This window comes from Peromyscus eremicus, chromosome 1 (assembly GCF_949786415.1).
Source record: "Peromyscus eremicus chromosome 1, PerEre_H2_v1, whole genome shotgun sequence".
Taxonomy (NCBI): domain Eukaryota; kingdom Metazoa; phylum Chordata; class Mammalia; order Rodentia; family Cricetidae; genus Peromyscus; species Peromyscus eremicus.
The window spans coordinates 37,347,338-37,372,668 of NC_081416.1; the positions used below are offsets into that span (position 1 = coordinate 37,347,338).

The window sequence follows — 25,331 nt, forward strand, 5'->3', positions numbered from 1 at the left end:
TTTGTCACAGCAGCAGAAAAATCCCTAAGACCGAATCTAAATGAGAATGTGTCCTTGGGTGTAGGTGTGCAGTCAGTACACTGTACAAAGGCCGCTAGCCTAATGGGAAAGGTGAAAGTCCAAAGCTAGCCAAGAGGAAAGATGCTTTTGTGTCCCTCTCCCACCCAGAAGGGGTCCCATTTTATAATTCAAACAAAGGCCCTGTATGGAGGAGCTGCTGCCTTACTTGATTTTTTTTTTTTGAGCTCGTGTTTCCAATTAATTCTATGACTTAAATAAAGGAAAACAGGCAACTCCATGTAGTTTAGTGTGTGTGTTCCATCCAAATCCCCTGCTTGATGGGCTGCGTGCTTTCTTCTACAAAATATGGTTCAGATGTTACATGGCGATGTTTGCACCTTGACGCTTTCCAGATAAATGGCCAGGATTTCCTGTGGGAGATAATATCCACATTAGACTCAGAGTGTCTTCCAAAGTTGTTCTCCCTCCAGGGTCACATGCCTCATGTGGCCAACTGACTGTCCATGCGACGCTGTACCAGATTTCAGGGCCATATGCTGTTTCCCCTGGAATTCATCCTACATCAGTGTTTGAGTAAGTCTACTGCTGCCAATAGTTGTTGGTAATGTACAGTTCCTCCTGCTGCCTGGCTGCAACATGTCCTACAGTCTCCAAGCTAACATCTGGCGGCTCTGCATGGATTTAGCAACTAGCAGATCTCTCTGTCTTGATTTACATGTGGGTTTAAAAAAAAAAACAACCCAAATAACAACCCCTCCAACATTCATTTATCAAACATTTATCAGATACTTGCTCTGCATAAGGCTCTCAGCCAGCTTTGAGGATCGTACAAAACAGGAGAAACTGGTCGGACATTTTGCGTGAGAAGCGATGGATACATGAACATGAGCTCTTTCATGTAGGGTAGCATCCATATTTGCCTGGAGTCACGAGACCTAGAGGCTCTTACCATGTTCCAACACTGGGCCAGTTTTGACAATTTCCTTTCTTCTCCATAAGCAGAGGAAAGGCCAGGATCACATCTGAGGGTTTTCAGGTCCTTAAGTGTCTAATGACTATTAACAAAGGAGTCTTTTATTGCTGAAGAAGCCATTTCAGGGGAAGATAATTGGCAGGAGACTGAAAAAATCAGCTGTGATTTCAGAGGGAAGGCAACATTCTGATTAAGTTAAATGAAGACTAATCTTAATTCTGTCTACTTTTTAAAAAGGGCCAGTGAGACGGCTCAGCAGGTAAAGGTGCTTGCCAACAAGCCTGATGACCTAAATTCAATCCCCAGAACCCACATGGTAGAAGGAGGAAACCAACACCCACAAGTTGTCCTCTGCCCTCCACAAATGCACTGTGGCACGTGCATGTGCTACCCCACCACCCCACATACAACAATAATAAAATATAATAAAAAATAAATAAGGATGCACTTTACATTGTACGGTACCAGCCTGAAGGCTTTACTTGGCAATCGTATTCAGAATCATTCAACTTTAACATAGGAAGAATCATAAGTCTATTATGGTGACTGATACTTTCCAAAGCACTTTTCACACAGTTTCTGATATGATGCTCCCAGCCGCCCTGTAAGCCAGGCTGTACTATTTTTCATCCAAGATAGGAAACTAAGGCTTGGAGAGCTTAAATGACTTACTCAAGACCACCAGCCAGCGAGTGGCCAAGCCGGAATTCTAGCCTGGGTGTATCTGGTCGCTATTCCTGAACTGTCTCCAAACTGCTTGTGCACAGTAAATCAAAGAGGGGTAAATCTGAGATTAAAAAAAAGAAAGAAAGAAAGAAATGCTACTGAGGTGTCTAGACACTGACGGGGTATTTGTGTAGAGAACTGTATGCAGTAGGTGATATTGCAACAGATCTAGAGTGGGCCCAACTCTGCTCTCAGCAGCGAGGTGTGCACTGCAGGCAAATTTAAGGCAGGAACTTTTAGACCACCCAGCCCCATAATTTACCCCATCTGCTAAAGGAGACAAACACCCTCTCCTATGCATGTTTGTTTTTATCATGGCTGTGTGTCATTCTGATATTCTAGCTGCCATAGCTACAGAGAAGTCATAGATTCCTTCATGGCTATTCTGGGAATTCCTTAGAATATTATGCTAAAATCTAAAAACTGACATGTAGCACAAAGATATTATTGCAGTGGCCCTGATTGACTGCAGCATCCAATTCACCAAGAGAGCCACTATATCCCAGTGCCTAAGGGATTTCCCATACAAATTCAATGACCATGTCTGGGCCAAGGGCCTAGCACTATTGTCCTATAAGGACAATTCCCCTGCTAGCTAATTCCAGTGTGCAGCAAAGTTTGCAATCTGTCCACAGTTGCATAGCCAGGAACCCACACTGGTTCAACTTTTATTGCTTTAGACAAACTTGCTTGGTTTTAGCGCATGGTGCCAATAAAGGACGGGCTAGTAAGTGTAGGATGCTGACTTCTGTGTAATGTGCTGGTGACTTTTATCTCTAATTGTTGTCTTCTACAACTCCCTGCTCAGGTGGGGCCATCGGTCCCAGTTCACCACAAAGAATGTGTATTTGTTTTCATGTAGCTAAAGGTCCAAGATCCTTCAGGACTGCCTGGTGAGGTCCCTAAAACTGCTCACTCCAGGTGTTGAACATGTAGTGACATTAATTCTCAAGTGGTTATAGTGGATCTACACTATGTCTGGCATTGTCCTGACTCTGCAGCTAAAGTGGAAGTGAGCAAGGTGTGCAAGGCTCTTCCTCTCAAAGCTGATGAGTGATTTGAAGACAAAGCACAGTAGGTCAAACACTTTAGTGTCAAGTTGCCATGGGAACTTATTTTATCCATTTGCTCTGGGCCTTGTCTGTTCAAGAGGGTTTATGGCAACCGAAACACATAATGAAGCTGTTAGAATATAAATAAGAAACAGAAATCAAAACTGGGGAATGTGTAAATTGAAACACCAAGGGCAGAAGAAGAAAAACTCATAGCTTCAGAGTCACGGAGGTCCACTTGGACACAACTTCAAGTTTAGTGTTAAGTGTCCTGACAGCCATATTGAGAAGGGAAATATGGTTAGTTACAAAGTGTTTATTGTCAGAAAGCAAAAGACGACCAGTTCCTCGAGGGAAGGAAAGGCTTTCAAAACACTTGGCTGTGAGACAATGTCTCATATCTAGTTTCATACTGTCTCTGACAATATTTCTACAGGACTGGGAAAGTGGACATTGTAAGACAGTGGTATAGCAGTATGCACCAAGAGAAAGAATGGCAAACTAAAGTTCCATTCATTAAATCTACTTACAGCAGGAGCAGGTGGTCAGAAGTCAGTTGATTTGGGTCAAACGTAGTTCAGATGTAGCTATCTATACCTGGAAGTGGAACACCTGGGAAGTGAAGGGGTTGAATCTCCTGATGATAATCTCCATCACTGTCATTTTTGCCTCCTAAAATTCTGATATGGCAGCTGGCCACATTTTCTGTTTTCTACTATAAGGTTAAAGGGTAAATATTCCAGGCTGTGCATGATGTAATTGTTTATACCCGAGGCCAGCAAACACTTCTGTAGAAAACTATATAATAAATATTTTAGGTCTGATGCACTACATGATCTCTGCCACAATTATGAGTTTCTAAAACTACAGGGCAGAAATAGCTATAGGCAATCCCTAACTGAAGAGGCATAGTTGTGTCCCAATAAAACTTGATTAAGATTAAAAAACAAAGCAAACACAGAGGGCCTGACAGATCTCACCTATAGGCAGTCTGTTGCCCACCTCTGAAAAAACCTAAAAAACAACAACGAAAACAGAGGAAAAGCATATTATTGGGTTGTTTTTTTTTCCTTTGGTGAAATAAAGGAATGACAAGAAGCTTGGCAAGTCTTATTTAATAGTGACTTTGGCCTTACTGGTTTTATTCATAGTAATAATGATTCATGCCGAAAAGAACATGGCTCATGTATGAACTGCAAAGTCGTTATGCCCATGGAAGGAACATGCAGATCTCAAAGACATCCAATCTAACTCTTCACACATAGAAATAGTACTCCCCAAACATGGTGTATTAGTTCTGTTTCTGGTCCCCAAGACCAAAGACCTGCGAAGAAGTGACTGAAGAGGAGGAGGGTTAATTTTGTGTCACAGTTGCTATAGCGACAGTCTGCCATGGCAGAGAAAGCATGGCAGTAGGCATGCAAAGCCACTTGCTGGGGAATGCTGGTGCGCTGATGTCTTTCTCCTTTTCCCCATTTTAATTAGTTGTGATCCAAGTCATAGGATGGTGCCCCCCACATGTAGAGCGGGTCTTTCCTCCTTGGAGAATCATCTCTGGAAACACTCTTCCAGATGCACACTCAGAACTGTGTCTCTTAGATAACTCTAACTGAAGTCAAATCAACAATGAATATTAACCTTACCCATGGACATGACATTGTAATGTGTGTGTGGGGGGCTCTGTCTGAAAAGTCATGCATTCCATGAAGAGAATTGCGATGTTGTTTGCCTGTAATGGCTTCTCAAACAACCTTGGTTCTCAATTAAGATCTCCTGGTTGGGGTTCTAGGAAAGAGAGATGATGATAATCTATTCTCAGTAGGCAGGTGTGTGTCATTCACTCGGATATCACCTCTTCAAGTTCAAACTCTCTTCCTTCCTACTAATTACTAATGCTCTTCTATGTGGGTAGCATGCAGTATTACCAATGGGGAAGTGTGATTTCATTTGTAAAGGCTTAGTTATGAACTTATTAGAAATTGATGATTCAATATGACCTGAAGTCTTATATACCTCCCACTGGCCATAAACAAACCCAGGAGGTTCATTGTGTGATGGAATCTGTCTCAAAGACTTGAGTCTGTGAAAGGACCAGAAAAAGTATCTCCCAAGTTATTTGACACTTGCAAAGAGAGATGTGTTAAGTACCTTAGCCTTAGAATTGCTTTAATCAACCTATAGACAAGCCATACATAGTCCTGGGAGTGATGAGGTATGTACTGGTGTCTCATATGGTGACAATGAGAACGTAGGCTTCAACATCAATAACAATCTTGAAAGCACCTGTGAAAACGTAACTGTGAGCATATCTGTGGGACTTTCAGGGCTCGGGATTGGTTTGAACAGCATTTTGCAGCAGGTATTTTCTGGATAGTAGGAAATGTATTCCTTTGTTCCATGTTCACTGTTCAGTTCTTTCACTCCATTTGGGATTTGTTGACTGCTTAGCTCTCTGGTGGCAAAGGGTAGCTAGCTAAGAAATGAGGTTTTGATGATTGTAACAGATAACCCCAGGTTTATGAAGGGCAAACATTGTGTCTTTACCTTCACATACCTAGGACATAGCCTAGCGCTTATTCCATAGGACCACTTTCATATGTTAACCCAAGGAGTGAAAACTAGTACTTGGTTGCCAATAAGGGAGCTGATTTCCATTGGTCTGTGTTGAACAACTCTAAAAGAAACAAAAGCGTTGTGTTTGAGGATTGAGACAAAACTTTAAAAAGTAGAAAACCATGCATATGGGATCAGATGCCCTCCTGTATCAGCCGTGGTCAGGTCTGGGATGGGGTGAGGAACTTGCAGTCAGATGTACATAGCAGGTAAGGTGTGAGTTTGGTAATGCCAGTTCATAGCCAGCAGGACTGGAGGCCGGGGGCCATTGCCATGATAAATTACTTAGGGAAAATGTCTGGCATCGAGGTCACCTAAGACATCTACTTTTTACGAAGTGGGACTGGCCGACACTCTGTTCATTCCTTTTTATTCCTCTGGTCTCGCTAATGCTGTACTGATCAGACTTTTTTAGCTGCCTTAGAACATATTTCCATCGGTGGTCTGAATATGATCTCATGGTCATAAAAGTGTGGTCATATTTTGACTATCCCTGTCACTAATGAGAAAAAAAATACATAGAATAGAGGTTTTCTAAGCTAAAAACAAATTTAATATTGGGTAGCCTTTCATTCACATGGCCACAGCTCTGTCCTGACCCCAAGCTGGTGCCCAGCATTTCTAGGTAAGAAAGAAATGGTCACCTAAGACAATGAGGTTGTTCTCAGCAACACTCCCAGCCTGGATGAAGAGGCAGCCCTGAGCACTTCACTGTGGGGTTCTACCACTATGATAATGGGGAAGGGGTAAAGCTAAGCCTAACAGTGTACAGGGTAACCTTAAAATGAGAAGCAGTTACTTAGCATGTTGGTACACACATGTAATACCAGCTCTTGTAAGGTGGGGACAGGGTCTTGAGTTCAGGGCCAACTTGGGTGACATGGCAAGACTCAGTCTAAAAAATAGGAGCAGGGTGGGGAGGGAGGAAACAGAGTCTTTATTATTGCAATAATTTGCTTCATGCCTATTAAGTTCAGATTTATAAGGGTTCCACCATGGATTTGAGATCATTTATTAAATGGTATTCTATTCCTGCTGTCTCCACTGTTTTTCCAAATCCCATATCACTAGACCAAGACAATCTGAGCATGTGGTCATAGTTTGGCTCTTCAACATCTGCCCACTTTAGCCACAAAGCAACAGAAATAGAATCGAGAAACAAATGGATAACCTCAAGTAGCCTTTGGGTTTACCGCAGTGTTGAGTGAGGACACAGGACCAACTATAAATTGGCACGGCCCTGATGGGCTTTGGTGTATAGAGCTATTCTGATTGCTGTGGTATGTATTGGTTATCGTGGCCTGTGTATTCACTTGTTCAGTGAGCTGTTTGGGATGTTCTTGGTCTCAGGGCCTGAGGATCATTTTCTCGGACGCATCACGGCTCATATTCCGGCTCAGTTCCTCTAGCGGTGTGCGGGCTACCATCAGACTGTATGCGGAGAGCTACGAGAGGGATCCCAGCGGGCACGACCAGGAACCACAGGTACACCATCAGAGCTCTGCCCTTGGCACTGTGTGTCTTGCCTTTTAGAGCTCCCATGGGCCTTTCACGACAAGACATATCGATAGCTTCCGTGGGAGGCAAGTTGTGTGTGACCTCAAGCAAATTTACTTCATTCATGGAAGTGTTTGAAGCAGAAAAACTTCTCTCCAAGATCCAGGATGATTTCAGGCTAGGATTTCCCAAATAACTCACCTCTCTTCGGTGTCCTGTGGCTGAGCGTGGGTTCTAAGAAGAACAGGCATATTGTATACATAAGAAAGTTAAAGTCAAAATTTTCAAACCCTTGATTGTGCTAATGTAAATTATTAACCTTTAGGTGTTAGGAAAACCCTGGATTGGAGCATGATATTGAGGTAACCATACAAATACCACCCTGGGCTTCCTCTCTAAGACTGAGGAAGCACTCACAAATGCTCTGGCCATAAACCGCTGCACTTCTGCATTTCCTGACATGGCAGACAGGCTGACCAATCAGAAAAGACCCATTCCATCATTGAGCGCATCATGCCACACTGCCAGGTGCTCTTGCCTCCTTGGTCTTTCCTTTGATCTGGTGTTTTGAGTGCCTCCCTGGGCTAAAACATTAGCTATGCTTCTTTTTGGAAAAGTGGAGGGGCAGAAATCCAGGCTATTTCTCATTGTACAGTTATTTAGAACTTCTGGCTCTAATTTGTCACCCGGGGCAATCCCTTTCTCTATAGGTAGTTTAGTTTGTTCATGCTGTCTTTTTTTTTTTTTTTTTTTTTTTGAGAATCCCAAAGAACTTGGTCATCACATATTGTGGATTCTTCTACCTGCTCCCGAAAGTCAAAGATCTGTCAGAACAAAATCATGCCGCATGGGGAAGTAGAGGCCCGAGAACCATTCTCAGGGTCACCAGGGCATGAGCAGACCGTGTCCGTGACCAGCTTGCAGTCTTAGCCTTTGCTCCCAGGATTATGAGCTCTCCGCGCAGGGATGGACCAGGATCTGCCAAAATAACTTGTTAGTGAGCACATTGCACCCGAGATAGTACCAAGCCACGCAAGAACTTACATTCTCTTTCCGAATAAAACTGTCTTCTGTGTCTCACGTTGAGGCCCGAGATGAAAGGCAGGAGCTCCGCACTGGGTGAGGGATGATATTCCTGGCCTCCCCAGCTCTGAGTCACTCTGACTTGAGACTGTTTTTTTCTTAGCATTCTCTCTTCCCTATTTGCACAGGAAAAGTGGTTAAGATACTTGCTTATTTGTATTTACCTCCCTGGCTGGACTTCATCCAGGCCATTAGGCCTTCTGTACACAAATGTGTCTCCGAGGTGGTCCATGAAAGCAAGTGGCACTTTTGATAAAGGTTTTCTTTGAGGCCAAAAATTCTCCACAGGCCTGCTTTTAGATGGTTGTGTGGGTAAATAAAGCATAAATAGTGCTTGTTTTAGCCCCCATTACTGCACATTTTCCACCTTGTGGGTGGACTAGTTCGCCAGTTTGAATGGCTGAGGAATCCCTTCTTTACAGTTTCTCTCTTAGGATCTCAGTCATTTTTCTCCTTCTCTAACCCGAGTAAGTGTCTTTCCCTAGACCCAGCTGGACAGGGCTCAGTACATTTATTTTAGCACATGATCTAGTTAAAAGTTCTGTATTAAAATAGAATTCCTGATTAAAATAGCACATATCATCAGCTCACTAACTGGAGCCCTATTGCATAAAACATTGGGATCATAATATAATAGTCAAAATGTAAAATAATTCTAACCCCATAAGAAAGGGAAGGAGATGGGGGAGGAAGAAGAGAAGAGAGGAAGGGAGGAGAGGGGAGGGAGGATCACCTAGCTTACCCGCATTAATCACTGCTGAGCTCCATCTAGGTCCTTCCATTGGTGGCTCTAAGTCTTTTAAGAAATGTTGCTTTCTGACACAAACTGTTTTTTCCTTCTAAGAACCATGAGACAAAGCTTTGGTTAGCCACTAACAGAGATAAAGAGGGACCCTGGAGCTGCCCGGTCCCTACTGACAAGAGGCCAACAGGCGAAGACTGGCTTGTACTTCCTTAGATTCTATTTCAGTTTCATCACCTAGATTGCAGAGAACATACATACACACACCATACACACACACAAACACACACACACACCATACCACACACACACACCACACACACCCCCCCCCACACACACAACACACACAACACACACACAACACACACACACACACCACACACACACACACACACACACACACACACACACACACACACACACCACATACACACCACACACACACACACACACACACCGGCCCAATGCTGTAGTCATCTACATACTAGTTTTTTTTTTTTGCGTGAGGACAGAGTTCCCTTCAAATACCATACTGGTTTCTGGCTATTTCATTTTGCATGTGGATTGTTTCTTTCTCAGACATCTAAAGCACACGAGGAAGCATTAGACATTTAGACTCGTTACTTTGAGGAGGAAGTGTTCCAATTAGCCTAGTGATTCTACCAGGAAACCCCATGACCTACACCCATGCTACTCTTGACCCCTACAGCTAGAGTGTCAGCTGGGTCATTTTGTAGAGGTGATCATGTCATTTGTTTTAAGTTGATGTCAAGTCATCACTTTACTGACACAAACTGTTTTCAAGTATTCTCTCCATACTCCCCTGTGAGTTGGTGGTGAGTGGAGGAAGGACATAGGGAAGGCCCCAGGAGAGAAGGTATTTGCACAGCTTTGGTCCTTGGTATATAAGGAAAGAAAGCCTCCCCAAAGGCAGATGCTGAAAATTCACATGGTTTTCAAACACAGTTACTTCAGTCTTACTGGCGAGCAGGACCCCAGTGAGCTCTCAAGCCAGCTGGTGGGAATTTGTAGAAAGGGTCAAGCCAAAATGGATTAAATTCACAGGTAACTAGAAATGGCAGGTCGTTTCCATAGTCTTTCCATCCCGTTTCTCGGCAGGATTGCTCAATTAACATTGTGTTCGCTTTAGTCCCCTGTCCAGAGGAGCCTATGGGTGGAGTGGCTAATGTACAAAAGACAGCTGAAGGGAAAAGGAAGAAAGTTTTATTAAGGGCTAGGTTATCAGAGAATGAAGGTCAGCTTGGGACTAATCAAGATGTAACCACACCCCAGCCTGCTCCAATCTTGGGAAGGAGCCAATACTCTTGAACCTTCCTTGAAACTGATGAAGTGATGTCTTTTTGATAAGCTGCATCTAGCAGATGAATGCCTAAAGCACCAGGAGTCTTTTTATATTTAATTCACATGTCAGACAAACCCAGGCCCACGGCCATTTTGTTCCAACAGTTCTTATAATAATTTATAATTCAGAAAGAGACAATATAGAGCCATTTTGTTGTCTATAGAGAGAATGTATAGGTCAGGGCATTTTTGAGAGTGAAGGTATCTACTAATACATTATGATTGGCCCCTATCAGCTGGCCGTGTGGTTACTCCAGCTACTTGCTTCCATCCTGGTGTAGAACTGTATGGCTCCTTAGATGGAGACTTCTGAGGAAGAGGAAAGGAGTGAAGAGTCAGATCATCAACGTTCAGTCCAGACTATCATCAGAACCACTTGGCGAGATCTATAGAAACATCCACAGCAGGCTCACGTTCAGAGATTCAGTTGGCCTGATGTAGAACTTGTGATTTGTTGAGATGCTTCTAATGCTGGTTTTTAATGTAGCTGTAATGTGCCAGGCTCAATTCTACATACTCCATATACACTGTTATCCCTCATTTCACTGCCCCCCAGGCTGAGATTATCATTAGTTTTACAAAAGAGAAAACTGAGATAGGGAGTTGTTCTGATCCATGGAACAGGTCATTTCTGCATTGGTATTGTTTTAAGAAAGACTTCCAGTTAGACTAATGTGTGGGTGAAGTTTCTCTGTGTCTTGGCAGCCACTCCCAAATAACCATTCAGAGACTTATTATTAATTAGAAATTCTCAGCCAATAGCTCAAGCTGGTTACTAGCTAACTCTTACATTTTACATTAACCCACGTTTCTTATCTACCCTCTGCCACGTGGCTGTCCCTTCTTTCAACATGGCATGTTCGTCTTGTTTCTCTCTGCATCTCCCCAAAATTCTGAGAGAATCCTCCTCTTCTTCCTTGTGCTCTCTTTCTCTGCAAATCCCACCTAACCTCTACCTGTGCAGCTATTGGCCAGTCAGCTTCTTTATTAATCCAATCACAGTGACACATATTTACACAGTGTAAAGGAATATTCCACACTAATGGTTGAATCCAAAGGGGCAGGTATTTCTCACCTGAGCTTGAGTTCAATGCTGTGTCTGGAAGTTTAGTTCAATTTTGTTATTAAAAGACTTGCCTTTGAGGGCTAGAGGGATGGCTCAGCAGTTACGAGGTTTATCTTTCCACGTTTATTTATTCTTTGAGCTTCCAAATCAACTGGGTCCCAAGAACTCAGTAAAAAATTCAACTCCATTTTGCCTGACCTCAGGAAAGGGCTCCGCTTGACTTTACCAGTTTGTTCCAGAAGATTCAGCTCATGATGGCCAAGGAAGAAATATGCAAGGCCAACTATGAGGGATGAGTGAGGAGTTTCTGTACCCCTCCAACACCCCTCAACCCCCACGCAATACTTCTATGTATGCACCTTCCCATGAGTTCTCCCAGCCCTCTTCAGGGGTTTTTATGGAGGCTTCATTACTCACATTTGATTGATAAAGCCATTGTCCTTAGTTGTGGAACTCACCTTGGGGTCAGGGAGTCACCACAAGTTCAAACTGCCTAACCACATGGGTGTGTCCTTGTCAGACATCATCCAGCCTGAAGACACCTTGGGAGTATGAAGTTGGGTATGGTTGGAATATAATCAGCACAGACACTCATCACCCAGGAAGTCCCAAAAGAGTTAGATCTAGTCAGGAAACAGGAACAAAACCAAATATGGTTTTTACCATATCAGACATATAAACATAGGTAAATGGTAAGTTTTCTCCCCTTTATTTTTTATTAGCAATGAGTAGCTTTTTACAACATTATTGAAAGCATAATGTTCTCAATACATGCTGGTTGTGTTTTATAGCTAATAAAGAGCCTGAAATTATTAGTCAAAACCTTGAAGAATAGAATTAGAAATTGAGGTATTTATGATGTGAGAGTTGGAAACATACCAGACTTCAACATGACACAAATAAGTATTACTGAGCCAGTCCACTTTCATGATACAATGAAAACATGTGTGGATATGAACGTGTATGCATGTGTATTTATATGCCTCTCTCTCTCTCTCTCTCTCTCTCTGTGTGTGTGTGTGTGTGTGTGTGTGTGTGAGAGAGAGAGAGAGAGAGAGAGAGAGAGAATGATTTTCAAGTCATATGATAAACATATAGTAAAACACTATTTTGTTATCTAGACAGAAAATCCACATAGGAATGTTTTAAGGGGCACATGTTTGAAGAAACTATGAGGAAATACTTCATTTTCCTTTTCTCCTCAGAATTTAGTATGTGTTGCTGTCCTGTGGCACAGAGCAGGAGGGAGAAGTCAGGCAGAGTGAGTTAGAGAAGAAACACGTGGTGAAAGAGCTGGGTTATAAACTCCATGGCTGAGTTAAGGAGTTGGCTCATTTCCTTGGAAGAGATGGATGACCCAGACATCTTCAGAAATGTAAAAATAATATGAGGTGGTGAAAGATGACCAGCTGTTCACCATAGCTAATGAATATGTAATTCGAGGAAATGGAAATAAGCTCAAGCTGAAGGAGGAGAGATTCAGATCTGCCGTCAGGACCATTTCCCAACAGTGATGTTTCCACTAGCCCTGCTGGGATGGCTGGTTTGTGCTTTTCCAGAAGTCTCTATAATCATGTAGATTCAAAAAGTAATTTTAAAATATAGGCAAGAATGCAGAGGATTGAATAAGATAGTGTCTCAAAGTATTTTTCAGCCTTAAAATGCCAATTCTGTTTAGGGGGAGGGAGGGAGGGAAGGAGAGAGAGAGAGAGAGAGAGAGAGAGAGAGAGAGAGAGAGAGAGAGAGAGAGAGAGAGAGAGAGAGAGGTCATGTTCTAGTGGGTGGGTTAGATTTCCCTCTAGTGGTGCAGAAAGAAACTGACTGTCTTTCTCAAGTCTGCCACTTGGAGCAGAATTAATCTTTAAACAAATAAAAAGTTATATAGGTTTTCTTGTTACTGTCTTGTTTCTCCCTCTCTTTCTCCCTCCCATTCCCTTCACCCTTCCCCTCCCTCCCACTCTGTACTTGCTCCCATGCATGTGTGTGGTCAATGTGGGAGGTGGGTACTGGAGATCTGAACTTAGGTTCTTGCATTTGCCCAGCAAGTTCTTAACCCACAGCGCCATCTCTGGCCCTGTTGGACAGGTTTTCTTATATTTCTACTGGCTTAGTTGAATTACTTGATGAGGAAAACCAAAACAAAATCAAAAGAACCACCAGTCCCACAGTCCTCCCTTTTCTGGCCTTGATATTGAAATCTGGACCCTAAGTCAGCCATTTCTGTTATTTCCCTGGAGCTGAGAAGCCTCTTGGATGGCTGGGAATCCGATGACAGGTGAAAACCTCCTTTGGGCTGGGAGTTTGGCAGACATTTTGAACGGTGTCACACACCAGCACTGTTTAGAGTTTTGATGACAACAGACCTTTTCCTCAACCAGCCTTTGTGATCAAAACTGTCTTCAAGGTACTGAGTGTGTGATGGCCCTGTCTACCCATACTGTCCTCTGTCTAGAACTTGTGAGAAATAGACAACTGCCTATGCATATCCCTCATGTCAATCCTCCAGGCAGAGTCCATGTCACATCTCCTTTAGAGCAGTATAAACAGAAGAGACTCTCTTTCCAAGTCTTATGACAGATTCTCAAGTTGACAACCTGTCCAAAAAAACCGAGTGGCCTTAAGAACAGAACATGGAGGAGCAGAATGTTGTACCTTGACCTTGGCTTCAGGCTGGGTTTAGCTTAAGGTTTAGAAACCCCAAAGGTTAACAAAATGAGATGTGCCCTTCTCATGTAACACCCACAGTTCAAAACAAGAACAATTAAACGAGTGTAAGGAAACATCACTTTCAAGTTCTGTTCCTTCTGATGCTCTACTGACTCTCTAAAATTAAAGACAGTTTCAGTTCTTACCAGGTTTCTGTTGAACCTCAGCATTGCTGTGTGCAAAGCACCTGTTTAAATAGCCATTGGTTAACCCTGCACTGTTTATGTCTACACATCATCCAGTCTTGCTGGATCCTGTTTACTCGGCCTCAGAAGAAAGTATGAATGAATTTGTGCTGGTCATCCAAGTACAGAAGGTCACTAGTCCAACTCCCCTTGCCAGATGAATGGGTTTGACAAGCAGTGACCAGTGCCATCTGGCTTTTCTAGTGTCATGTCTGTTCTAGCCCCGCTACACAACACAACACAACACAATACAACACTTTAGTGCCTTTTCATAGAAAGCTACACAAGTCTCATGGCTGGTGGGGATTCAGGGTTTCTTTGAAGTAGAAGCCTTTTGGTGTGGCTAGTAAATCATTGCCTTTGCTCAGCAGCAGGAGTGCGTCACAGCACATGAATGCTAGCAGGGAACTTGGGCAGAGGCTGAGACCTTTGGCGGAAAGCTCCAGACTCAGTGTATTCAGCTGGCACCTGGAGAGGGCACTGCCAGGCTTCACTAGAGCCATGCACCAGCATGGGAGATGGCATCCACTGTCAGAGAGGAGGTCAGCTGGCTCAGCTCTCCTTAGACTCTTGGCTGGGTTTAAGTTTGCCATCCTGGTGCCATATTGAGAAATCCTATGCAAGATGCTCAACAGGGGAGTCCCCTGTCCTTGACTTTGATTTTCAGTAATGCTGGGGTCTAAGGGGAGCTTGGGGTGGGGGCAGGGGTATTTTGATGGCAGAATACTAGGTCTTGGGAAGGAGGAAAGGAAAAGGGGGGTAAAGAAGTTCTGGTTTTAAGTAGTGTGAGAGGAGGGGCTCATTTCAGAACATATCTGCTGTAGAAATTGTCATGTGAGGCCCTGTTTGGCTAACTGGGTCCTGTATAATCCCTATAAGTTAGATGAGACCGTGAGATTGGCTTAAAGTAATGGTTCCATTATTGTCAGATATGAAAGGCCCAGCAAATCAGGAGATAACTGCCAGTGACAAAATGATTTATTACTCACAGTCTTGAAGAAGAGGGGGTACACACACAACCCACCAGATCATGCAGAATGTATAAGGGGGCAGCTGGGAGGCAGAAGAGGCAAGGGGAAACCTTGGGCTGAAGCCTCCTTTAGTTTTCTGTGATACAAGTAGGCCGGGCCAGGCAAGCAAGTTTAGGGCTGGTCAGTTTGGATAATTCCAGGAGGCTCCATTCCAGAGCACAGGGCCTGGCCCTAACTGCCTTGTGTATGGCTTTGCCTATATATGCAGGGCAGGAAAATAGTGGCCTAAGAATGAACCTAATGAAGGGAGCCACTGGCCTGCAGGTGGTAGATACCTCTAAGACTTCTGGGAGGGCCATCTCTCCCATATTAGTGAGACCCTGGGATGTCAAAGGATCAAAATACACAGATGGGCTGAATACAGAGATAAAATAGTAAAGCCAACCAATTCTTCAGGTGGCTAAAATTTGGGAAGATGCTCCAATAAGGGCCTATTTTTGTTTGTTTGTCTTTTACATATAGTTAGTGTCAGATTGATAGTCTCTGGGTCAGAGGTCAAGCTTCAGAGTCAGGAGTGTGGTTTTCAGCCCTGTTACTTCCCTTGCCCAGTTCCATGAGACTGCATAGCTGAGCTTGTTAGAATATCAGTCATTTACTGGAGCACTCTAACTGGAACATTCAGATGCCTTTCATTTTATGGGATTTTTAGAATAACCCGTAAATCAGATTATTCACGTAAAAAGTTTGCCCCTTGCATGGCTCATGAATTTGTTTAATAAATGCCAGTTTTCATCATTGTTCCCCCTTTTTAATTAATAATAGTGTGGACAAGATTCTGCTCACATGAGGATAAAAGATTCTCTGGATAATTAGTAACTTTTTAAAAAATGGAATTAACCTGTCATTGGTGTCTAACTGGGTCTAGGGAAGCTTCCCTTGGAGCTGGCAATGTCTAAAAACCTGGTTCTTATGAGAAGCTGCCAGGCCCTGAGCCATGGCATTCTTCTGTGGGGAAAGGTTTGAAATGAACGTAAGAGTTTCTGCTAGCTCTTTGCCACCATCTTTTAGGAGCCCCACATCCATAGAGAGTGTGGAGCAAATTCAATGTCTTTCTGGCTCAGAGCAAGGCGTACGGAGTTGGGCTTGCTCAGTGATCCAATTTATCCAAGAAAATGTGCCATTTTCTTGTGGGCCATTTCTAATACATGAACATAATAAACACTCGAGTGGGTGTGAGATAGAGGGTGGGTTCATCAAAGGAAGAATTTTTGAAGTATTTATTGCTGGCCAGTAGGCATGTACTTGTTAAGTTTACAGAGTTGAACAGAAAAATGAGTCTCCTAGAGCAGATGCCGGTAAGCTTCCTCCAGAAACGTCTGTTAGTAAATTGGAGGGGGGGGGGGGTGCTGTGCTAGCAGCATTAGTTTGTAAGAGCTGGCATAACAGAGCACTGTAGATTGGTGGCTTGAACAGGAGAAATTCACCATGTCTTGACTCTGGATAGAAGTTCAAGGTCCAGGTATCAAAAGGCTTGTTTCCTTCAAGGGTGGTGGTTCTCAACCTGTACATCACAACCCCCTTTGGGTCCAACAGGGGTTGAATATCAGATATCCAGCATATCAGATATTTGCATTACAATTTATAACAACAGCAAAATTACAGTTATGAAATAGTGATGAAACAGTCTTATGGTTGGGGGTCACCACACATGAAGAACTGTATTAAAGGGTCACAGCATTAGGAAGCTTGAGAACCTCTGCCCTAGTGGCTCTGAGGAACAGTTCTAGACCTCCCTTCTTGGTGTGAACACGGCTGTCTTCTCTGTCTCTGACGTTATCTCCCCTCCGTGTTTCTCTGTCCAAATTCCCTCTTTGTATAAGAACAGGCGTCATGTCTGCTTTCCATCACTGTGACAAAATGCCCGAGGCCATCAACTCAGAAGGAAGAAAGACTTACATACGCCTCATGGTTCCGGAGGCTTTAGTCCATGCTTGGTTGACTCTACTGCCTTCAGTAGGGGGCAGCACATCAGGGTGGGATGTGTGTGGCAGAGCAAAATGGCTTCCCTAACTACTTTGAGTTAGTATTGTCATGATGGTCAGGAAGCTATTGTCACAATATTCCTTTTAATGGCAAGTGCCTGGTGTCCTAACTTTCCTTTACTAGAGACTGAGATTTTACTGAGACTGAGATTTTAACAAAAGGACCTTTGGCAGACATTTAAAATTCAATTAATAGCATACATCATGATGGAATTAGTGACCTTGTTTTAACTTAATGCTATCTGTCTCCAAATAAGGTAGCATCCTGTGGTACCAGCAGCTGGGACTACAATGTAGGGATGTTGGGGGTAGGTGGGTGGGTGGGCACAATTCAACCCAAGACACTACTCACCTGGTCTGTGTGCAACTCCTTGACTACAAAAGCAGTTACAAGTCTTCATGAATAAATCAGTGAGGCTGGCATCCCAAGAGAACTACATTTATGGGTACCAAAACTTGAATTTCAAATTTTAACAAGTCACGATGTCTTTGGATAAATTTTAAAAGATCAGTTAATAGTATAAAACCCGTTTTTAGTTCATAGGCTGTACCAGAAATGAGTGGAGGTCAGGTTCAGACCAAGGACTGTATCATCTGTGCCTTTGTCTTATAGCTTCTGAACATGACAGCTGCACACAGTTTCAGGTTACATTAGTGATGCATGTATCCAAATGTCTTTGTCTAAAGATTTTATTTTATAGAAGGTAAAAATTACAGGTCTGGAAAGATGGTCCAGTGGTTAGGAACATTGGCTGCTCTTTCAGGGGACCTGTGTTCAATTCTCAGCATCTACATGACAATTCTAGTTCCAGGGGACCCCATCCCTCTTCTGGCCTCTTTGGGCACTGCATGTGTGTGGTACATGGACACACATTCAGGCAAATATTAATACTATAAAATAAAAGTAAATCAACTATTTTAAAAAGCAAAATTACACTAGCATATATGTGTACTTGTGACTCCAGATGAATTTCAAGATTTTATAAAAATCTGTAAAATTAGCCTAATGAGGTTGAATTTCTTAGCTTTTGATTATAACCAAACATGAAAATGTTTTAAAGTATGTTTGGTTTCTGAAGTCTAATTTTTTTCAAGTGTTTTGTTTCCCATTGGAAAGTTTCTTCTTCTTCCTCCTCCACCTCCTCCTCCTCCTCTTCCTCCTCCTCTTTCTCCTGCTCCTCTTCCTCCTCCTCCTCTTCCACCTCCTCCTCTTCCTCCTCTCCCACCTCCTCCTCTTCCTCCTCCTCCTTCTCTTCCTCCTCCTCATCTTCCTTCTCCTCCTCCTCCTCCTCCTCTTCCTCCTCTTCTCCTCCTCTTCCACCTCTTCTTCTTTTCACTTTAAGCAGCTTCTTCCACATGATTTGCAGATGAATAATAGTTTACTTATGCCGGATGAAAAGGGTTAAATAGGACGGAGAAAGAAAAGTCTGGATGCTAACTGTGCCAAACTGTTAGGACACAGGCTTCTTCAGCAGCTGCCCAAGCTACACTAGTGTGAACGAGCTTCCCTTGAGGGGTCACCGGGGACAGATGCCTTAATGGGAACTCCCAGACTCACTTCCAAAGTCAACACCCCCCCAAAGCCATGAGCCTGTCCTCGTTTTCTGTTCTTGGCTTTTAGGCACATCTTCAGGAGCTACAGTCAGGATGGCTAGTGTGGTGTTCCCAAAATGCTGAGACACTTTGATGATGTAGTCCTGAGAGTCTACAGCTGTACATGTCACACTGTCCCTGACTCTGTGGGTGTTCGTCTATCCGTGAATCAAGCTGGTCACTCCCACTTGAGTTAGTATTGTCTAATTTGTATTAAAAGGCTCAGAATTGGCAGTTATTACAAATTCACTTTTAACAAGTAAAAATTGATAAGGAATTACAAAATAAGCATATTTTTATGGTTATTAAACTTTGTGGAACCTTCGCTACTCAGTAGGTCCTTGATCCATGGCAACAGGCTGCTGCTTAGAATTGCAGGCTTAGGCCCCTTTTCAGACGTACTTAGCAGATTCTGCACTGTCACAAGCTCGCAGGTGACGCACGTGTACTTTAAAGTTGGAAAAGTCTTCTGTTGATGACCTTTGAGATCCTTATTTCTGCCTCTGCCTCGCAGATAAATCTTCAAATGCCATGTAGTTACGAGTCTCTGCCACTCCTTCCTACACCTGGAAAATTACCAAGAGTGTGGAAAACAATCCAAGAAGCAACAATTCTGAGCATCTGGGAAGATTTCTTCCTGCTTTTAGGTCAATTCACAAAAAGGGAAACAAGATCAGTTTCATTTTGTGTCTCCATGGAAACCTTACCTCAGTGTCAATCCACAAGTGAGCTTGTTTTCTTTGCACGGTTATCTTAGCTAAGCTGAGAGATTCAAAATACGCCCTGGATGAAGTGAAGAAACTTCTAATTTGATATTTTTCCAAGACACGGATGTCTTGCTAAATTTGTTGGTAGACAGTCTAGCACAACTCAAATTACTCAGAAAAAAAAAAGGCAATTATTTAAAACACTTAGAGTTTGTATGACAGCTGAATCTTAAAGGCACAGAATATTAAAAAAAAAAAAAAAAAAAAGCCAAGCTCCTATGACTAAGCACACTCATAAAATGTAGAGTGGCCATCCAGGAACCCCTCCAATGGCTGTGCAAGGAAGACTCCTTCGCTGTGATGGGTTCTTTTCCATCCTTGGTCTGTGGCATGAATGAGTGCCCTGCTGAGCTGCCCGCGTCATGAGACTCAAGCAGCCTCCGTGGTAGACCTCCTCCTTTCTCTATGCTTCTGCCGCTCGACCAGTGTTGAGCTATCCAATAGTTGACATAGCTATCCTTGATGTTGCTCTAAGAAGATGCTCTAAGCTATCCTTGAGATGCTCATAAGGAACATGTTGCCAATGGCTGTTACCGTCCGTTCCCACTGTTTTCATCACTGTCTGGTCCAGCTGCAAACTGATGGTGTTCCCTCTGGCTGGCTGGCTGGCTACAGGGATCAGTGCAAGGAACAGAGAGCAGGCTGGGCCCCTTACTGGCCCAGGGATGCAGCAGAGCTAAGTGGCTTTCATTCAAAGAACTGAGAACTCTCTCACATTCTTGATCTCTTCTTTAATCTTATCTTTCACACGAAAAGATAAATGAACTTCATTGTGTTGATAAAGGGAGATGAAAGAGGAGGTTTGCTGTCTCCCTTCTAAAGGTCAGCCCGTGGGGTAGACGAAAAGTGTTCTTGGTTCTGCCTACTGTTACGGCACATATGCTTCCCTCTTCAAGAAAAACAAGAATAGTGTTCATCAGCATGAGCATGTGTTTGCTATGTCGAGTGTTATGGGTTTCTGCATGCCATATCTTAATCCTACCGCATGCCAATGTCACTGGTAGCCATAGGAGCTTATGTGAACCATCCGTGTTTTACATATGAGAAAACTTTGGCTGTGAAAATCTAAATTACCTATATGGTTTAAAAATAGCACAACTGGTATTTGAATCTAGATTCTGGCCCCAAAGTCCATGGTCTTAACTATGGTGTTGTACTACATGCCACTCAAGAATATGGGGATGCTTCCCCACCTCTGAAAAACGCCCTGGAGTACCCAGAGCACCCTTCAGTCTGGAATAGAATTACTGAACAGCAGCCCATCCTCCAGGAGAGTTCCCAGGTCTCATCTTCCAGGAGCACAATCCCAGACTAGCAGAAGTCAGATCTAAGTCTGACACCCTTTTTCTTCCAGAAGACCAGCCCTCTTAGAAAGCAATGTCCTCTAGGTGCTGGGGACAAGTGTATCAGCTCTGTAAAGCAGGCTGTGGGAGAGCAGCTGGACAGAGAGTCTATTAACTCTTCCCCAGAGAAGCAATATTACCAGTCCAGCATGGCCTTACCAAGGGTTGGCCTGAAAGGACATGGTGGTGCTGGGCCTCTAACCTGGAAGCAGTGAAGGTCCTTGCCTAGGCCTTGGCAGTTCCTAGGGTGTGAGGAGAGAAGAGCAGGCATTCTCAGGGCTCCACTTGGTGGAAACCCTCCTTGCTAACATAGACACAGGGCTTGGGGATCTCTGTTCAGCCCGTTCTTCTCAGAGTAGTTTGTCTGTCTGTCTGTCTTCCTTCCTTCCTTCCTTTTTTTTTTTTTTTTACAAACATTTATTTAGCAAAATAATGCATACTGTTTTCTGTTTGGGTTGTCTTTGTCTTCTAATTCAAGTATCAGTAATAAATTTATATATATATATATATATATATATATATATATATATATATATATTCCAGAGGAAATGATTGACCTACCCAGGAACATCCAAATATTACTTTGTGGTCTAATCACTCTTTATTTTGACATATCCCTATATTTCTGCACTTACCTCCTGCCATTTCTTCTTTCCTAGACTATGTCTACCCATACTAAATATCTGTCTCCTAATATTACTATGCGTAAATGTTCAGGACCTTGATATTGTGGTGTTTTGATTTACCTGGAACTTTTCTATTACCTTGTAACTTTTGAGTTATCTACCCATGGAAATGGGGCGTTTGACAGGAAAGTAAATATTTTTTTCTTTTTTACAAATTCTCAAAGAATAAATAAGAATGCTTCTAAGAGAAGAATCAAAAACTGTCTCACTGTGCTTTTTCAGGCTGTCATGTATCCTGAGGGAAGACCAGGTACATAGGGACAGTTGTAGATTACAGTTCTGTGCCTGAGTCACAGTTAGTTCCAAGTAGTCCATGCTGAGAGTTTACACCATTGGGAACAGTGCCAGCGAGGGGGATCTCAGTTCCTTCCTCCCTCTAAAGGTTTCTGGGCTCCACATATAATGTGTCAGCCTTCCCTAGTGGTCTTTAAGTTCATAGTGAGAATTTATATAGGAAAAAGAAAAAAAATTAAATTAGAATGTCCTAGATCTTTGGGTGTGTAATTATCCAAGTATAATCCATGCTTGCTCACTCACTCATACTGGCATTATTTTATTGCCTCTGCTCCATTATTGCTTTCCATGGTAACAAACTCAGAATCCCACCAACACAGGCCCTGAGTGTAGACTGGAGTGTTTGAGACAAAAGAGTGGGATGGGAATTTGGAGGGACAGTTATATGACTAGATGGCATCGAGGTTGCTAGATTTTCTGGTTTTAAAAGAATTTCAAAGTATTTGATTTTCATATATATTTTTTTAATTGGCAGTAATATAATTATAAAATAGAAAAACCTTGTTTGAAAGGTTGCTAGTTTCTGGTGGCAATCGTCTGCATAATTCAAACTATCTGAAAATCAGACAGTGAAAACAAACTGAAAGACATCTGTAAAAGCATCTTTTTGGAGACATCTATCACCACTGGTCCCATAAGGCAGTAACAGAAACAAGAAGATGGAGTTTGGGAGATGAGCCAAGGCCTCTTCTGTCTAGGACATTTGCTCATCTGCACAGGGTCTAGGTGACAGCGACGGGTCCAGGTGGACAGCCTACTCCATTATAAACTCTGCTATGAAAAGGATTAGCCAAAGAGGCATCAGTAAGACAGACCTGTGGCAGCTTCATGTGGCTGAAGGAGAACTAAGTAGAGTTCCCACCAAAGGCAGGAGATCCTCATGGTGACCCCTGTTCTGGGTGATAACACAAAGGGAGCCATGATAAAGGTGGGAATCAAAGAGTCATAAGTTCAAGAACTGCTGGATCCCCCAGATGTCGCACAGAAGGAAATGAAAGAGGCTGACATTATCTGATGCCTCATGATATGTTTATAACCTCTTTTCAAACAAGATGGACAGCACCCAGTGAAAGTTTGCAGGTCACCTAAAGAGACAAAGCATTGTGTATCAGAATCAACAGACCTTATATACAGCCAGAAGAGACCCGCAGGTGTGGGAGTTTATCTGGCCAGACTATAAAGCAATTGTTTCCACTGTACTCATGGAATTCAAACACCGGACAAAAAGTCATCAGCAAATAACTAGAAATTATTATTTTTTAAAGCAAGATGTTGGGAGCTAGAGAGACAGTCCTGCAGTTAAAAGTACTTGCTGCTTTTGCAGGGGACCCAGATTCAGTTTCCAGAAAACACAAAGTGGCTCATAACTATTACTCCAGTTCCAAGGTGTCTAACACCCTCTTTTGGGCTCTTCCAGTACCAGGAACACCTGTGGTGCACACACAGAAACCCATAGACAAAACACTCATACACATAAAGAAAAATACACAAATCTTTAGAATAAAAAAGCAAGATGTTAAAATTAAAGAACTAAACATGATAGTTGAAATTAGAACATAATCGTTTCATCCGCAATGGAAGAGATTGTTAGTGAACTTAAGCTATGTCAGAAGAAACTAGATATAACAGCTGGAGAGCAGAGGGGCGAACAGGAGAGAGCATGTGAGACATGAGAGTTACATTAGCAGTTCTAACATGATCAATTAGTCTCAAAAGGAGAAGAGAACCTGGAAAGATATCAGTCAGAGGGAACTAGATGGCAAAACAGAAGATATAATTAATGATTAATTCATATCTAGATACACCAGACTGAAATCACAGAAAGTGAAAGTCTTAAAAGTAATTGTTTTATTGACAACTAGCTTTAGCAACAGCATTGAAGATCAAAGGGCTGAAGTCAAACCACCTAAAGTCTAGAGTTCCCGATGTAGTGGAACCTGCCTTGTAAAATGAAAGCAAAATGGAGGAGCTGCTCCAACAACTGACACAGGAAAGTAGTGCCCCACATTATCAGCACATGAAGAAGTCCCCCAGCATAGTGTCAGGGCAAGGGGACATTATCCTAGATGGATTCTGGAATAAAAATGAAGAGTACGGTGTCCCGCATGGTTTGCTCCTGGAAACCTGACTGAAGCTAGGACAGACACACAGACAGAAAAGCTGGAATTGGGTGGACTGTGCTCACTGTGACAGCAGCACCAACTGCAGGAGCAGTCCAGAACCTCAGTGTGTTTTTATACATCTGAATCAAGAAAGCAGGTTTACTGTATACACATGAATAGGAGTGGGTTTACAGTACACAGCCGAACAAGGGGGCCGCTTTAGCTAATCTGGGTAGGAGGTCTCTGTAGGGAGCAGTCTCAGGCTGCAGTCATCCCTGAGAAGGAAACCATGGTGGATAGTTTCTGCATACACCATCAACATTCACACTTGGACCAGAGGAGGGCTTTGCCATCCCTCTGAGCCTGACCATGGAAAGGTTTGGCCATTCACGTGGATCTGAGGTGTTGAGGTCCTTGACATGGCTGTGTCCTTATGTTCTCCACAAAAGAGGTTTTAAAGGGATGAAATAGGAAAGCCATGTGAGACAAAAATCAGAATTTGAGGGTTTTAAAACTGAGAAGTAAGTGTGTGTGTGTGTGTGTGTGTGTGTGTGTGTGTGTGTGTGTACATGCACACAACTTATAACACAAACAGCAATAGTTATTTCATAAAAGGTAGACTTTAAGGTCAAACTCTTGCTAAAGATAAAGAGGGATTCTTCAAAATGAAAACTAGGTTTGATTTCTCCCCCCCACCAAAAAATGTAAATCTCTAAACCAAAAAGACTGGAGAAAGTATAAGGGAAAAAAAAAAAAAAACCCTAAAGGAATCCTAGGATATTCTTAACCATGCTTTAGTAATTATCAGAACAAGTAAACATACTATCAGTGCTAATGTAGATTAGTTAACACACCCAACTTAATGGGCATATATAGATACCTCACCAAGTGACATAAACATAAAAGTCTTTTCATGACACAGAGACACATGTAATAATTAACTATGGGTACAGTGAAAGGGTTCTGTCTCTATCACGAAGACAATTAACTTAGCAGAGCAAAAAAAAAAACAAAAACAAAAAAAACCACAGACTGCGTTTGATAAAATGTGGCACTCATGTATGGTCCAAATTCTTCTGAAAGGAACCAGGGAATCCTTTAGACTCAGAGAATAGTGCTGCTGGGACCTCTTGGGTGCAGGCAGTATGTGCTGTTAACTGTACTGCTAAGGAGAGCCAGTGGACAGGCTTGCACACAATTCAGGCTATTCTCAAGAGTCCAAACATCAACTTTACATATAATTCAAGTAGATTAAATTCAATAAACTTCTCTGTGGTTATAACCGTTTACAATTCTTTTAGTTTACGTGTGTGGGTGTTTTGCCTGCGTGTACGTCTGTGCACCATGTGTGTGCAGTGCCCTCCGAGGACATAAGGGGACGTTGGATTCCCCTGGAACTGGAGTTACAGCTGTTTACATTTTCTAAAGGGCAGATTTCAAATGCCATACCTGAGACAGAACCCTTTTACAGTATAGGCGTTCAGACAACTCTAAAAATAGTAACAAC

General features: G+C 42.8%; 1 protein-coding gene across 1 annotated transcript in view; it reads left to right on the forward strand.

Moving 5' to 3' along the window:
- Positions 1-25,331, forward strand: part of Pgm5 (phosphoglucomutase 5) — a 172,220-nt gene that overhangs the window by 139,894 nt on the left and 6,995 nt on the right. The window contains exon 10 of the mRNA XM_059259492.1: positions 6,736-6,870. Within this exon, the coding sequence (XP_059115475.1) occupies positions 6,736-6,870 (135 nt within the window). The remainder of the gene's footprint in view (positions 1-6,735; positions 6,871-25,331) is intronic.